At 35.6% G+C, this 17027-nt stretch overlaps 1 protein-coding gene across 1 annotated transcript in view; it reads right to left on the reverse strand.

The window, feature by feature from the left end:
* The window catches only part of HDX (highly divergent homeobox), a 122615-nt gene that overhangs the window by 12583 nt on the left and 93005 nt on the right, over positions 1-17027 (reverse strand). The window contains exons 7-8 of the mRNA XM_010949745.3: positions 4329-4408; positions 1125-1208 (exon numbers count right to left, since the gene is read on the reverse strand). Coding sequence (XP_010948047.1) covers positions 1125-1208; positions 4329-4408 — 164 coding nt within the window. The remainder of the gene's footprint in view (positions 1-1124; positions 1209-4328; positions 4409-17027) is intronic.

A 17027-nucleotide genomic window follows, 5' to 3' on the forward strand; every position in this document is an offset into this window, starting at 1 on the left:
AGTTTCCATAGCCTGTGCCAAGTGGCGGCGTGCAGAGCCATTTTAATCCTGAACTGGGCATTTAGAAATATTATATGACCATGTAGGAGAGATTAGAATGATCTCTTGTACTTCAGACCAACAACTTTATGATTTTATTAGCTGAAAATACAGTTTTAATGCCGGATTATATTGTGCTCTTTGACCACTTAACAAAAGCATTTCAAAAGCTAATTTCCTTCTGTGTTTACAATGCTCAATATTTTAAAGTCTGACATGTTATGAACATTTGGAAAACAGAATCTGTTGACTGACAGAACTTTCAATTATAGTAAAACTGAAAAGATTTTTGAGAAAATGACAGCTGTTGTCTTTTCTGATTAAATGTCTTTTCTGTTAACACCTTACTAGTCTCTGAACACTTATGATATTCCAAAAACTTTTGTGTATGAAAGGAATGACTGTGTGGACAAAATTCCAGAAGGCCCCAAAGTTACCTACTAAGATAGGATACTGATTAACAAAGGGACAACAATTACACCTCTATCCAGAAAACATATTGACATATAGACTGATGGCTTCTGTCAATTTAATAAAAACAAAATTATGTATGGCACACTGTCAAAGTAAGCCTTTCAGTTTAGTAACAAGTGACATTAAGAAAAGGTCATCTCCATTCATATTCATTCAGTATTTACTTTGGGGATTGTTTTTAAACTTCTAAAACAGGTATATTATTATAATGAACAAAGGTCTTTAGAAATTGAAATTCAAGATAAAATCAGCAAGGGACACTAGAAAAAAATACCTCTTTATCATCATTTAAAAATGAACATTGGCTATTAAAAAAGCATTATCATTTATTTCACATTAACCATCACTATGGCTTATCTTGCCATACACTATCAATAGTTAACTCCTGCTCAGGAAACTCTACTTAAAATCATAACCACTAAACCAGCCAACATCAATTAAAATGTGTGTCACCCTGATTGATATCCACGTGACTGAGAGAGTCAATGGAAAGCCCCAGGGTGCTTAACTTATCAAAAAAAGAGTGAAATAAACCAGTACATAGGTATTGTAAAAGTCTACCCCCTTTAATACCTTCTTTTAAAAAATTCAGAATCTGAAATTACTTTTACCTTATAATCCAAGAAAGAGTTCACTTGTTCTGCTTCAGAATTACTTATCATGTCACTTTCTTCATCATCAACAATTTCTATTTTCTGTAACACAAGTAGAGAAGTTTTCATAAATATATATCTGATCATCATCATTACACTCAATAATGTATAAAGCATATATACATTCAATGTTCAGTTTTAGTGACGGGGTTATCTAATATAGATTATCCATAATAAACTCTTAACTAATTGGTTCCTCAGCATTACACTCAGTATGTGTCTAAGCCACCACCACCTATTTTTTTTTTTTTTTTGGATTCTACCACTTTATTTAGATAAGAAGTCACAAGCCACAAGACTTTAAAGTGCATGAAATTCACTGGCAATAAAGCTGCACATATGCCAGCCTCCTCAACCCACTGCTGATCCCCACCACCTTGCTCCAATCCATCATTACATATCTGAGGGGGAAGGGGTTGAGACCCACCATTTAAAGGTGAGGAATACCTCCCTCTATCTTTAATTGATGACTGCTCAGTAAATAGAAAATTACTGTAATACTATTTAAAATAGGAAAAAAAAATTTTCACAATATCCCTGAAAAAACAAGCATTTACTTAACTCTGCTTAAATAGTGCCCTCCAGGAACAGGGAACTTGCTTCCTGTAAGAATGGTCTATTTAATGATAAACTTAATTGGTTGGAAGGGCTTTCTTTCTTAAGTCTCCGTATATCTCTTTGCAACTTCTAATGTAAAATGTCAACCTATGGCATGCATTGCAAAGTCAAATACAATTCTTAAAAAAAATTCACTTATTTACTGCACTCCATTAGCTAGACAATTAAAAGCAGACATTTATAACGTAATGGTGACAAAGCAAGGTGATTTGTTTCCTTTACTGGACAATGAGAAAGTGGAGAGAGAGAGTGAGAAAGAGGAGAGAGAGAGAGCGAGAACAAGAGACACACTATACTGCCCTTGGCTTTAGAATTAAGGTACAGCATAGATTGTACAGTATCTTGCACACAGTAGGTACTAGTTAAATACCTGTCAAAGGAATAAACAAAACAGCTTAGCACTGACAGCAATAATGACCAATAAGCTCCAACCATGGAGGCAAGGCAAGTTCTCTAATCATAGAATCTTTTTTTTTCCCTAAGTAAAACCAAAACCACAAGACAAAATCAGCTCTAAATTTTTCTTTTGCATATGAAAAACACAGTTAAGAAAAAACACTTTTAAACATTTAAACCCTGCCAACCCAAAAGAAAATTTTAAAAAGTGAAAAGCTAAGCTAGAGTTAGTCACTAGGCAGTCTTTTAAGAACAATCACATTAATAGAAACATGTCGTAGGCAGAATTTAAATCAGGTTTCCTACCCAGCAATATATATGGTGATTAAAAGTCACAAACAAACTTGGAATGATAGAATTTGATATATTGCCTATGAGGATACGATACCATAACAGGGTTTGTGACCTGCAGGCTTCTGAGTCAGGAGGACAGCTGCAATGAAATTGCTTTCTACCGCTGCCTGGAGATGAATCTAATGTTTTGTTTTCTACTATAATCACTATAAACTTGGGGCTTAATCATGTCGGCTCTCACCATAACTCAGATTTAATATGTTTTTTGATGTTGTTTTTTAGATTTTTTATTTGGATTGGTTCTGGGAAAAAAGAGCCAGGGAGGATAGCCCCAAGGGCCATAGTATAGATCTGTGCATATAAATAGGTCTTACGTGTCTTTGTGATTTGTCATTCATGAATAATTTGGGGCACTCAAAAGTTACAGACAGAGGAGATCAACCTTTCAAAGTTTGGAGTTTTGTCTCTGAAAATCAATTGTTCTTGAAAAATTAGGTGCCTAAGTGACTGTGAGTCATCCCATGCCATGACTTCATTCACTATCTTCAAATGTCTGCCACAGGGGAGATCCAATGCTGAGAAATTCAAGCTAAAAATGAGCATGCCTTTAGGGGAAAAAAGGTTCCAATTTGTAAATAATCATATATAATTTGTATAGTATAATTCAAATCTAGAGCAGAGGAGATTATTGCTTGCAATTTAAGAATATTAGCACAATTAATAACCATGAAAAATAAGTACTACCAGCTAGCTAATGAAAACACAACTCTGCTTCAAAATAGAAGCTTGTTTTCCTATATGCCCATTGAATTTAGTGTTAGAAGGGTCAAACATTAACTTACATCAGCACTGAGATCAGTAAAATGGAATCCTAAACTACATGCTATGTGTGGAAAACAGTGTTATATATTGTTGATGTCTAACAAAAAAAGAACAAAACTGTATTTTATGTACTCAACTTTTATTAAGAAGATGTGGCAGGATTATAGTGTCAGATAAATAATATTTATAATGGAAGCCAGGGTAAATCTTGAAGTTACAGACATTTTGTAACAGAAAAATCCATTATAGGGACCATTTTTAAAGGTTTCAATCAAGCACAAAACACTGATTCAAAAGTAAAAACAAAAGCACAATGACATTTGCCTTTATGTCTCACTTTTGATTAATATCACTTTGATTTCTGTATTACTTGGTGGAGTCAGAATATAAACAGAAACTGTTAAAACAGCTGCTTACAGAACATCTCTATATACCAATAGTGTTTACTTTTCACAAAACCTAGTTTAATCCACACCTTGGCTGTCTCTGCTTGCTATTCAGTTTCTTAATACTGCCTTTCCTCCACTACTGCAATTTTTAAGATGATTAGCAGAGTTCAACTTAACTAAAAAGGAGAAAACCTTCCAAACATAGATAGATATGGTCTGAACACAGAGAATTCAAGAGTCAGGAATCCTTGGATACAAGTCCTAGAACTAAGAAAGCCTTCCTCCATGATCTCAGCCTAAACTCTGTTTTAATTCTGCCATCTGTCAAATGAGAAGAAATCTGCTCTTTGCTAAATGTGTTGAAGCAAAATAACTTTTTATGTATAAAATGTCACATATGTAGTAGGCATTAGATTTTTATATTTGCAAGGCTCCTAAATAAAAAAAAAGTGAGGTACAAATGACATCACTTTAAATTTCATTTATTAAACCCTCAGAATATGTAATTTTATTGGTAACAGATCTGTTTTGGTTTGTGAAGTGGAGCAAGACTTTATTCTGACAACGCTAATATTGTCACCAACTGGAAACATATCCTTGGAATCCATCATGTAATGAGGAAAGAATTTCAAAGTGTACATACCACATTATCTGCGGATACTGCATGGTGGTCCTCCTCCTTATGAGCCCTTGCCTCATTTGGAACAACTTCACCAGACTCCTCTATAGAAACAAAGAAGGCTAGGATTTCATTTTTCATTCCTTAAAACTTTATTGAGAATGTTCTTTTCAAAATCACTTAAATAATTTCTCTATTGTAAAAAGACACAAATGGCAAATTCACTTCATATATGCCTTGTTGAGCAATTCTACTTCTAACAATGTATTCAGAGGAAATAAGTGTAATTGGGTTTGCACATAAGGATGAGTTTATAATTGAAACCCATGTGCTGTTTATAATTGAAAACAAAAACTGAAGCAACCTATGTGCTTAACAGTGGAGGCTTGGATAAATCATGTAAGACTTATCCTTACAATAAATACTATAAAACCACTAAAAATGAAGTAGAAGAGTAACTGATGATAAAGAAAATATTAATGATCTATTGGAAAGTGAAAAAATGAAGATGACAAAATCTACTATGTAGGTATATACTGTAAGCTTGATTTTGTAAAAGAAAAAATAGTGTGCAATTTCATGGAGAAAAAATGAAGACTGACACTATTTATACCAAAACATTACCATTATTATTTCTGAATGGATTTACAAGCAACTTTTATTATTCTTCATTTTGTCTAATTTTTACTTCCTTTGATAATTCTTATTTTTTCCATTTGCTTGTTTATATTTAAATGTTTTCCAAAGTAAACATGTATTGCTCATTGTAATAAGAAAAAAGAGATAAAATAATGTTCAAATACATGATATAAACCTATATAAGTTTTACAAATATAGTACATTTCCAATTTTATAAGAAGGCATGTGTATATGAGTGCACACACATGTACATACACATAAACACCATTATATATGCAAAGAGAAAACACTGGCATAAATATTCTCCTGCTCCCATTTTAAGAAAGGATATCACTGAAGTGTAGAATTATTTCTAATTTTTTCCATAGTATTTTCCACTATTTTCTAGAATAATCATGTATTCCTTTTACAATCAAAATTCAGTATTCTGATACTGTAGGGGGAGAGGCCAAGATGGCAAAATAGGAAGACTCTGAGCTCACCTTCTCCATGGGCACACCAAAATTGCAACTATTTACAGAGCAATTATCCATGAGAGCAACTTGAAGACTAGCAGAAAAGATTTTCTACTGCTGGAGATACAAGGAAGGAACCATAAGAAGATGGGTAGGAGGAGTGAAGACACAGTATAGTCAAGACTCATGGTCCCAGGGAAGTCAACCCACAAACAGAAGGATAACTACAGTTGCAGTTTTCCCAGGGAGTAAGGGGTCTGAGCCCCACATCAGGCTCCACAGTCTGGGGGGTCCTTCACCACGAAGATGAGCTCCAAGAATGTTTGGTTTTGAAGGCCATGAGGGCTTACTTTCCAGACAGCCAGCGTGCTGTGGGGAAAAGGCTGTATTCTTAAAGGTCATACAGAAAATCTCACACCCCTCAAGACCCAAGGCAGAAGCAGTAATTTGAAAGGAGACTAGGTCAGACACACTCGCTGATCTTTAAGAGCCTCCTGGAGAGGTAGGAGACAGTTAAATTCACCTTGGGGCATAGGCACTGGCAGTAGCCATTTTGGGGAGCTCATCCCAGCATAAGGACATTGGTACTGGTAAACACTATTTTTGGATTCCTCTCTCCAGCTTATTAATGCAAGGACCCACCTCGCCTACTAGGTGATTGGCACCAGTTCTGATATACTCCAGGCTACACAGATAGCTGGGTAGGGACACGGACCTACCCAACAGCAGGATGGCTGCTGTAGGAACTCTTGAGCTCCCAGCCACCCAGAGAACTGACTCTGCCAACTAAAGGGCCCAGGACGTGGTTATGCTCACCAGTGGGCTGGCACTAGCCCTGGACTCAAACTCACACAGCACAGGGTAGTACCAGCCCTGGGATCCCCTGAGCCCTGGCTCTGCCCACATGTGGGCTGATACTAACTCTGGAAACCCCCAGAGCCCTCCATCCAGAGATCCTGGGACAAGGCTCTGCCAAATAGTTGGCTGGAACTAGCCCTGACACTAGCTGGCCCTGGCACCACCTATCAGTGGGCAAACAACAGCCCCAAGACCTCTAGGCACTGCAATCACTACCAAGAACCCAGTACTAAGGCCCACTCGGGACCAGGCCTCACTGACAAATGGGTTGACATCAGCTCCAGAACCCCTTGGGCCATAGCCCCACCCACCAAAGGGTGCACACTAGCCCCTGGACCACCATGGCTCTGCAGCCAGCTGCATCGAAACACAACAGTCACCAGCAGGCAAGCACCAGCCCCAGAACTCCTTGGGTAAATGCTCTGCCCACCAGTGAGCTGACAACAATTCTGGAACCACAGGGCCCTACAGCTGGAGACCTCAAAAACCAGCTCTCCTTATTAGTGGGCTGGCACTAGGCCCAGAACTCAACCTCACCCATTAGTGGATGACCACCAGCCCTAGGACACCCCAGGTCCAGGCCCTAACTCCAGCAAGCCAGCACCATTTCCAGACACCTTGTGCCCCTCAGTCAGCCATGTCAGGATCTAGCAACATCCATCAGGGGGCCATCACCAGCTGTGGACATGGCATGTCAATGTCAAGAATTAGCCCTGCCTACCAGCAGGCCTACACTGGCTATGAGATCCCCAGACCCACAGTCAGCCACCTTAGTATCTAGCTTCAACTGCCAGTGGGACAGCACTAACCCTGGGATCCCCTAGAAATCCAAAGCCAATCACCTTGTAACCCAGCCCTGCCCACCAGTGGCCAGAAGCCACAGCACAAGATAGGATCTGGCCACCAAATGGACCAGAGGGCCAGTCACACCTACTAGCACATCCAGAGTAGTCAGCCTGCCACAAAAGAAAGACCAATGCAGCCCACACAGAGAGTGCCTGTAGAACATATAGCTTGGGTGACCACAAGTGAGTGCACTGCTGGGACCCATAGAACATTTCTAACATAAGGCTACTACTCCAAAACTGGGAAACAGAGCCAACCTACTAAATACATAGAAATAAAAACTGAATTAGACAAAATGAAATGACAGAGAAAGATTTTCCAAATGAAGGGAAAAGATAACTCAGAAGAACAAATGAAGTGGACATAAGTGGAGAAGTTAGTTTTTAACAAAGCATTAGAAGACATAAAGAAGACACAAACAGAGCTGAAGGATACAATCAGTGAAAAAATAAATACAATTGAAGGAATCAACAGTAGATCAGATGATACAGAGAAACAGATCAGCAAACTAGAAAACAAAGTAATGGAAATAATTGAAGCTGAAGAGAAAAAAAATTACAAAGAATGCAGACAGTTTGAAAGACCTCTGGGACAGCATCAAACATACTAACATTCACATTATAGGGGTCCCAGTGAGAGAAGAAAGAGAAAGAGGCAGAGAACATATCTGAAGACACAAAAGCTGAAAAAATCCCCCAACCTGGGAAAGGAAACAAGCATCCACACCCAAAAGCACAGAGTTTCAAACAGGATCAAAACAAAGAGGAACACACCAAGACACATTGTAATTAATATGGAAAAAATTAAAGCTAAAGAAAGAATGTCAAAAGCAGCAAGGTAAAATTAGCAAGTTAAATACAAGGGAGCTCCCATGAAACTATTAGCTTACTTTTAAGCAGAAACTCTGCAGCTCAAAAGGCAGTGGTACAATATGTTTATGACGATGAAAAGAAAAAATAAAACAGCTAAGAATACTCTACTCAGCAAGGCTTTCATTCAGATTTGAAGGAAGGAACAAAGGTTTTACAGACAAGCAAAAGCTAAAAGAGTTCATACCACTAAACCAGCTTTACAAGAAGTTTTAAAGGGACTTCTCCAAGTGAAAAAAAAGGCCACAACTAGAAACATGAATATTATAAAAGAAAAAAGCTCATTGGTAAAGGCAAATATACAGTAAAGGTAGTAGATCAACCACATACAAAGCTAGTAGGAAAATTAAAAGGCAAAAGTAGTAAAATCATCTATATCCACAGTAAGCATTTAAGGGATACAAAAAACAAATAGATGTAAAATATGATGTCAGGAACAGTAATCATGAGGAGAGAGGAGAGTGAAAATGCAGGGTTGTTAAAATGCATTTGAAATTAAGATACCAGCAACTGTAAATAATCACATATATATAGATTGCTGTATACAAACCTCAAGGAAGCCACAAACCAAAAATCTATAATTGGTAGAAGCTATCAGTTACAAAATAAATTGTCACAGGTATGAAATGAAAGTGTGGGGAATATAGTCAATAATTATGTAATATCTTTGTATGATGACAGATTATAACTGTAATTATCATGGTTATCATTTTTAAAATGTATAGAAATATTGTATCACTATGTTTTACACCAGGAATTAATATAGTGTGGCAGGTCAATTATACTTCAGAAACAAATAAACCAACAAACTCATACAAAAAAAGATCAAATTTGTGGCTACCAGAAGCAGAGGGTGGGGGGAGGGGAGACTGGCTGAAGGTGGTCAAAGAGTTCAAACTGAGATAAATACATACTAGGGATATAATGCACAACATGATAAAGATAATTAACACTGCTGTGCATTATAAATGGAAATTGTTAAGAGAGTAAATCCTACAAGCTCTCATCACAAGGAAAAACTTTTTTTCTAGTTTTTTAATGTTGTTTCTATATGCGATGAGGGATTTTCACTAAACCTTTTGTGGTAATCATTTAATGATGTAGGTAAGTTGAATTATCATGTTGTACGCCTTAAACTTATACTGTGCTATGTCAATTATATCTCAACAAAACTGGGAAAAGAAGTTAGCATACTGTTAATATGAATGAATATTCAATACGTGGCTGTCATATTAAATAGCAATAAAACAGCAATGAACTTTTTAAAAATCTCAATATTTAAAAAATGATAACAGAAAAAATAAAAGAAAAAATTAATTCAGAGAAATCAGTGTACTAAAAAGCTCTCTGTGCTGAGCAGGGGAAGTGGCTAATTTATAGCATAGCTGTCTATAAGGTAATCCTCTGTCTTAGATTCCCCCACCTCTACCCCTTAGAAAAACAGGGCACTAATGTTTGTGCCTTTTCTTTCTGTACAACCATGCCATGAAGGTTATTTGAATAAATACTAGTAGAAGTCCTCAGTCCCTTGGTAAAGGACATTTTATTTAACCACAGAAAGCAGAACAAAAAGAGTCATCAGTTCCCCTAAAACTTTTCTGAGTCCATTCCTTCCCATGGAAAGGTGCTCTGTATGAGCATGGGGGATGATTAGGAGGAAAGCATTATAGATCCAGAACTCACATATGAGTACATTGTGAATTAAAGATATCCAAGGAAACATTACCAGAGTTTAATTCAAAGTCCATTATAAATTCAATTCAAATTTTTAATATAAAAGAGTAGTTCCTAGATAAAGGATAGAAGAAACTTATTTTTAATTGAAGTACAATTATGATATGTCTTTCTCTGGTGTACGGCACAATATCCCAGTCATGCATATACATACATATATTCATTTTCATTTTTTCTATTAAAGGTTATTACAAGATATTGAACATAGTTCCCTGTGCAATATAAAAAATCCTTTTTTAAAATCTATTTTTATATATAGTGGCTAACATTTGTAAATCTCAAACTTCCAAATTTATCCCCTCCTACCCTGTTTCCCTGGTAATCATAAGATTGTTTACTAAGTCTATGAGTCTGTTTCTGTTTTGTAGATGAGTTCATAGTGTCCCCCTTTTTTTTTTAGATACCACATATGAGTGATATCATATGGTATTTTTCTTTCTCTTTCTGGCTTACTTCGCTTAGAATGACAATCTCTATATCCATCCATGTTGCTGCAAATGGCATTATTTTATTCTTTTTTATGGCCAAGTAGTATTCCATTGTATAAATGTACCACATCTTCTTTATCCAGTCATCTGTAGATGGACATTTAGGTTGCTTCCATGTCCTGGCTATTGTGTATAATGCTGCTATGAACATTGGGGTGCATGTATCTTTTAAACTTAAGAGTTCCCTCTGGATATATGCTCAGGAATGGGCTTGCTGGATCATATGGTAAGTGTATTTTCAGTTTTTTGAGAAATCTCCATACTATTTTCCATAATGGCTGCACCAACCTACATTCCCACCAACAGTGTAGGAGGGTTCCCTTTTCTCCACACCTTCTCTAGCATTTATCATTCTTGGACTTTTGAATGATGGCCATTCTGACTGGTGGGAGGTGATACCTCATTGTAGTTTTGATTTGCATTTCTCTGATAATTAGTGATATTGAACGTTTTTTCATGTGCCTATTGACTATTTTTATGTCTTCCTTGGAGAAATGCTTGTTTAGGTTTTCTGCCCATTTTTGGATTGGGTTTTTTTTTTTTTTTGTTATTAAGTTGTCTGAGCTGTTTGTATATTCTGGAAATTAAGCCTTTGTCAGTAGCATCATTTACAAATATTTTCTCACATTCCATAGGTTGTCATTTTGTTTTGCTTATGGTTTCCTTTGTTGTGCAAAACGATCCTAAGATTTATATGGAATCACAAAAGACCATGAATTACCAAAGCAATATTGAAGACAAAGAACAAAGGTGGAGGAATAACCTTCCCAGACTTCAGACAATTTTACAGAGCTACAGTAATCAAAACAGCATGTTATCGGCATAAAAACAGACATATGGATCAATGGAACAGAATAGAGAACCCAGAAATAAATCCACAGACCTATGGCCAATTAATCTTTGACAAAGGAGGCAAGAATATACAATGGAGAAAAGACAATCTCTTCAGCAAGTGGTGCTGGGAAAACTGGATAGCAGCATGTAAATCAATGAAGCTAGAACACTCCCTCACTCCATACACAAAAATAAACTCAAAATGGCTTAAAGACTTAAATATAAAATGAGACACAATAAATCTCCTAGAAGAAAACATAGGAAAAACATTCTGTGACATAAACCTTAGCAACGTTCTCCTAGAGCAGTCTACATGGGCAATGGAAGTGAGAGCAAAAATAAACAAAAGGGATCTAATTAAACTCATAAGCTTTTGCACAGCAACGGAAACTTTATTGATTATTTGGACATTCCAAATCATGGCATTTCAAGTCCTATGTAATCAGCAATTAAATGAAATAAAGGAAGGAAAAACTGTCATCAGATTTAGTTGCCAAGTTGGTATTAGTACTGATGCCCTCAGAATAGGAGTTATATTGATAATCAACAAGATCATTACTAAGATATCATTCTTTATATCTCACTTGCTCATAACTTGATACACAGTTCTGTTTTACCAGCAACATATTCATGAATCATTTGGTTATTTTATAATATGCATAGAAAAACTGTTTTGAGGATTTCTAAAACAGCACAGGGAACTATATTCAATATCCTGTAATAATCTATAATGGAAAAGAAGTGAAAAAAATTATATACTTTGCTGTACACCTGAAACTAACACAATATTGTAAATCAACTATACTTCAATTTAAAAAAAGGTAAGAAATGACACAGTTGAATAAGGCACGTTTTCTTTTGCTTATACATAGCTTCCAGATTAGTGAAAGTTTGAAAGCTAAATATTGTCACTGTGTCTGGTTATTCATCAAGAAAAGCAGCTCTGCTAATTGGAAAATAAACAAATAAGTAGAATTAATAAGCAGTGAAAACTCTAGAGGACACTCTATGTGGTGGCCATATACTCACACTAAGTAACTGCAGGCAGAATTATCTTTCATATGCATACCCATATATACAACGGATACAACTGAAAAAAGGCTTTGTTATAAAATTTACCATTATAAAAGTTTGCTTCTCAGGATAGTATAAATCTTTAAAGTTGCTCAACCATAAATATATTTTGGTAGACACAAAACTTGACATTAAGGAGCTGAGTCATCCATTACTTTTGCTAGAGTTTGCAGTTGGGTGGGGGGTGAATCCAGGGAGCTTTTTCATTATCAATCCCAACCACATCTGCTTTCACTTCACATTCACACATGGAAAGGAAAAAGGAATGGGAGAAGCAAAAGAGGGAGGTAGAAGGTAGAAATTAGAGGTAAGTCAGAAGCTCTGTATCAGGGGAGCACCTACTCTCTCAGAAGCAAAAGAAGGGAATTGAACTGCTGAAAGGTCAACAGCACTTTTTCATGACTGGCTAGCTCTGCCTTTTACTGAGTTTAAAAAAATCCTTGTTTTTGCTTGTAGGGTTTTTTCCTAGAATATTTTAAAGTGGTTTTAATTGATTTTTAACATGTAAACTGTGAACCCTGATTTAAAGACATTTTTTTTCTTAGACATTTAGAAGACTCTAAACATACTGGATCGACAGCTGTATTATAAAGGACCCTGAGTTTCATGTTGTTATTTTTTTGAAATAGTATGGGAAGCTACTCTGATTATCCTGTCTCTATATTTCTAAGATGTAATTAATGGAAATCTCAAAGTAAACATACATTCAACTACATTCTCATAACTGGAGGAGAATATTGTTAGCCTATTTTAAAGGTATGATATTAGTCTAGTTCAGATGATACAATTCAGTTGTCACAAAAGGCTCACACAGTTAAATCAATCATATTAGTACTCTCCATCAGCAAAATGAGGATGAAAACAGGACAGAACTAGTAGAAAACCATACAGAAAAAAACTCTTTTAAATATCTGAAAATTCTTTTATGCTTTTCTCTTGCAATTTCTGATGAGAATGAAAAGGTTACCATGCAGCTGTGAAAAATAAGGCACCGAGAGGAATTCTAGGCAATCTCACTTCCCATCAAGGGTTTTTTGATTCATGCATTAAATTCTCTCTCTTTTTTCTCATTAGGTCTTGATTACTATGCCAGCTGTCTAGAGAGTGTGCTATTAAATGGCAAAGGATGCCAGTGTAGGAGCAGTGGTCCATTAGCAACCTTAAAATTAACTCACTTTTTTCCATTAACTACTTATTTTTTAAAATTCCCTTTTAGGTAGGGAAGTGGGAGTTGGGTAATGAAACTCCCTTAGGGGCTTATGTAATTTCCTTTTATCAGAATACTTCCTCACAGATCTCCCACCTACTCATAGAAACACACAAATCCCTACTTCTCCACTATCCCTCAAATAGCTGTCAGACATCATTGTCTAAGTATCTACTCATGAAATCACTGAAAATATTCAAGTATTCTCAGGCACATGCAATTTTGTAAAGACTAATAAAATATAAAAATGGTTTAATGAACCAACTAGATTAGAAATATAAATGGCTTGAAAATGATGCAATAGCTTTCCCTTTTTGTCCTGCATCACAGTTTTCCTGTACACCAAATTCTGTTAAAATCTTCATCACTATAAAATGTTTGTAAAAAGACACACACACACACAGAGAAAACTTGAATATTCATACAACTCTTCAAATACTTGCTCTTAAAATACATGGTCCTCTCAACACTAACAACTTTTATATCCCTTTCATTACTCAACCTACTGCAATCTGCTTGCCTGCCCTCCCCATGCAGTTGACTTTTCAAAAAATTCCTTAAGCACCCAATTCAGTGGCTTCTCATTCTTTTTAAACTTTTATTTTTCCCACTTTATTTAAGTATAATTGGCATACAAAAGCTGCACATAATTAATGTATACAATTTGGTGAGTTTGAACATAGATTTGTGTTACCATCACCATACTCCAGGTAATAAACATATCTATCACCTCAAAAAGTTTCCTTGTGTCCCTTTTTTGTGTTATAAACACTTAACATGATTTATCCTCTTAAGTTTTCAAGTATATAATTTCTTATTACTAACTATAGGCCTATGGGCACTCAGCTGTTCAGCAGTTCTTTGGAACTTACTCCTCTTGTGTAACTATAACTTTATATCCATTGAACAACAATTCCTCATATCCCTCTCCCTTCACTCCCTCCTACCATCATTCTGTTGTCCACTTATATACCTTTGGCCATTTTAGATGCCTTATATAAGAGGGATTTCTATTCAAACTCTGTAAGATCATTGAGATAATAACCCCCTTTCTTCTGAAATCTCTTTCTTTCCTTGGTTTTAGTAGTAACATACTATCCTGATTCTCCTGTACCTGAATGTTCTTTCAGTGGCTCCCTTTTCTCTTCCAGTCCCTAAATCTGGATATTTCTAAGCACACTGTCTTTATCCATCTTCCTCTCTTGTTTTCCATTTTATCACTTAACTAATATTCTATTTCTAAGGCTAGACATTTTCTTCAGCCTCAATTTGGGCGATTCCAACATTTCTTCTCATGTCTTAACCTTTCTTCTGAGCTCCAGACTCATATTATCCAAGGGTCTGCTGGACAGCTCCACATGGACGTCCTGCTATCATCTAAAACTCAGCACATGAAAAACTGAATTCATCTTCCCACATTATACTGTCCATTTAATGCAGTACCAATAAAAATTTTAAATGAATTTTGAGGGGATTGGGTAAAGATACAACTACGAAATTCTAAAGTTCACCTGGAAGTATCAGTGTGCTGCAAGAGCTAACCAAGAATGAGAGCCCTGACAGATCTTCAGATATTTTATAAGACTGCAGTTACAAATAATCAAATCAATGTAACATAATAGGAAATCCAGAATTTAATCCACATGTGTATGTATGCATACATGAATGTCTGTCTACCTGTCTATCTATCTATCTTTGATAAAAAGCTACACTTTAACTCACTGGAAAAATACTGGATTATTCAACAAGTAGTGTAGGGCATTTGGTTAACCATTTGGAAAAATAAAATTAGGTATTGTCTTCACACATCTTAAAGTAAAGCAAATTCTAGGTCAGATACAAATGAAAGTATAAGGATACAAGGAGCAAATATAGGGGTATGTTTACATAATTGTAGTACAAAGAAGAATTTTGTAATCATGACACTGAAGTTAGAAAAATATACCATTAAAAATTGGTATATCTGACAACATAAATATTACAAAGAAAAGTTCTGACATCAGGAAACTCCATAAGCAAATTTAAAAGGCAAAAATAAACTGGAACATATAGTGTGACTGTCCTGATCAATAAAATAAAAACAAACAAAATGGGCCAATAAAAATTCTATCACAGAGGCAGAAAAAAACCCTATATATTATATGACTCCATTTATGTGAGATGTCCAGAAAAGACATATTTATATAGTCAGAAAGCAAATCAGTGGTTGCCTGGGCTTGCGGGTGGGAGTGGGGATTGACTGAAAATGGGCTCAAGGAAATTTTTTGAAGTAATGAAAATATTCCAAAATTGGATTTTGGTGATGGTGATGGTTGTACAACTATATATAATTTACTAAAAAAAGATCACTGAATTCAACATTAGCAATGGATGAATTTTATTCTATGTAAATTAAACCTCAATAAAAATGTTCATAAAAAAGTGACAGAAGAGGACTGTTTCTATGCTTGAAGTCAAATGAAAAAATACTTCTCATGGACAATTGGTATAATTACACATTATTATTTAATTATCATTTAGGGAAACACTGAGAAGTATTATAAAGATGATTCAGCCTAATTCCCTTATTTTGCAGATGAGATGACTAAAGCCTGTTGAATTAAATGCTTTGCCTAAAGTCACATAGTCAGCTAGAGGAAGATAGACTGGGATTTTAAAACTGTAGAATAGATAAACAAGATTACACTGTATAGCACAGGGAAATATATACAAGATCTTATGGTAGCTCACAGAGAAAAAAATGTGACAATGAATATATATATATATGTTCATGTATAACTGAAAAATTGTGCTCTACACTGGAATTTGACACATTGTAAAATGATTACAAATCAATAAAAAATGTTAAAAAAAAGAAGTCTAAGAACACAAGCTAATTAAAACTTGATGAAAATTCTTGCAAGTTAATGGGTTTTAGATATGAACCGAACTTCTGACGGACATTTTCTGTAACATTTTTAGAGGTTAAAAAAAGAAAGATCTAGGACTTGCACCCAGGTTGCCTGACTACTAGCCTGGTGTTTGTCACATTATACCATATTCTCTTTCATTACAATTCATTTAAAATGCTCTAACCTAAATGGACTAGAATTCCAATAAAATTAAGACAATCATGTACTATAATGTATGGATTGTTGTAATAGCCAACATTTCTAAGCATGGGAGATCACTATTGTGGTACACAAATTTTCATTTTTGTGGTGATGATGTGGGAGACTTTATTTGGGGGAATTAAAAATCAAAAAGATAAATTTTGGTAAGGGTATGGAAAAAAGGGGTACAGTCATTATGGAAAACAGTATGAAGTTTCCTCTAAATTAAAAAGAAATATTCCATATGGTCCAGCAGTCCTAGAGGACATTATGCTAACTGAGATAAGTCAGACACAGAAAGAAAAGTACTGCTTGATCTCACATATGTGGAATCAAAAAAAAAAAGTCAAATACATAGAAGCAGAGGGTAGAATGGTAGCTACCAGGGTCGGGAGGTAGGAGAAATGAGGAGATAATGGTCAAGGGTATAAAGTTGCAATTACATAGGATGAATACGTCTAGATAAGATGAGTATGGTTAGTAACATAGTGGAACCTTGAGCAACGTGGAGGTTAGGGGCACTGACCTCCCTGCACAGTTGAAAATCCAAATAAAACTTTTGACTCCTCCAAAACTTAACTTTTAATAGTCTACTGTAGACCAGAAGCTTTACCAGTATCATAAACA

This window comes from Camelus bactrianus, chromosome X (assembly GCF_048773025.1).
Source record: "Camelus bactrianus isolate YW-2024 breed Bactrian camel chromosome X, ASM4877302v1, whole genome shotgun sequence".
NCBI lineage: Eukaryota > Metazoa > Chordata > Mammalia > Artiodactyla > Camelidae > Camelus > Camelus bactrianus.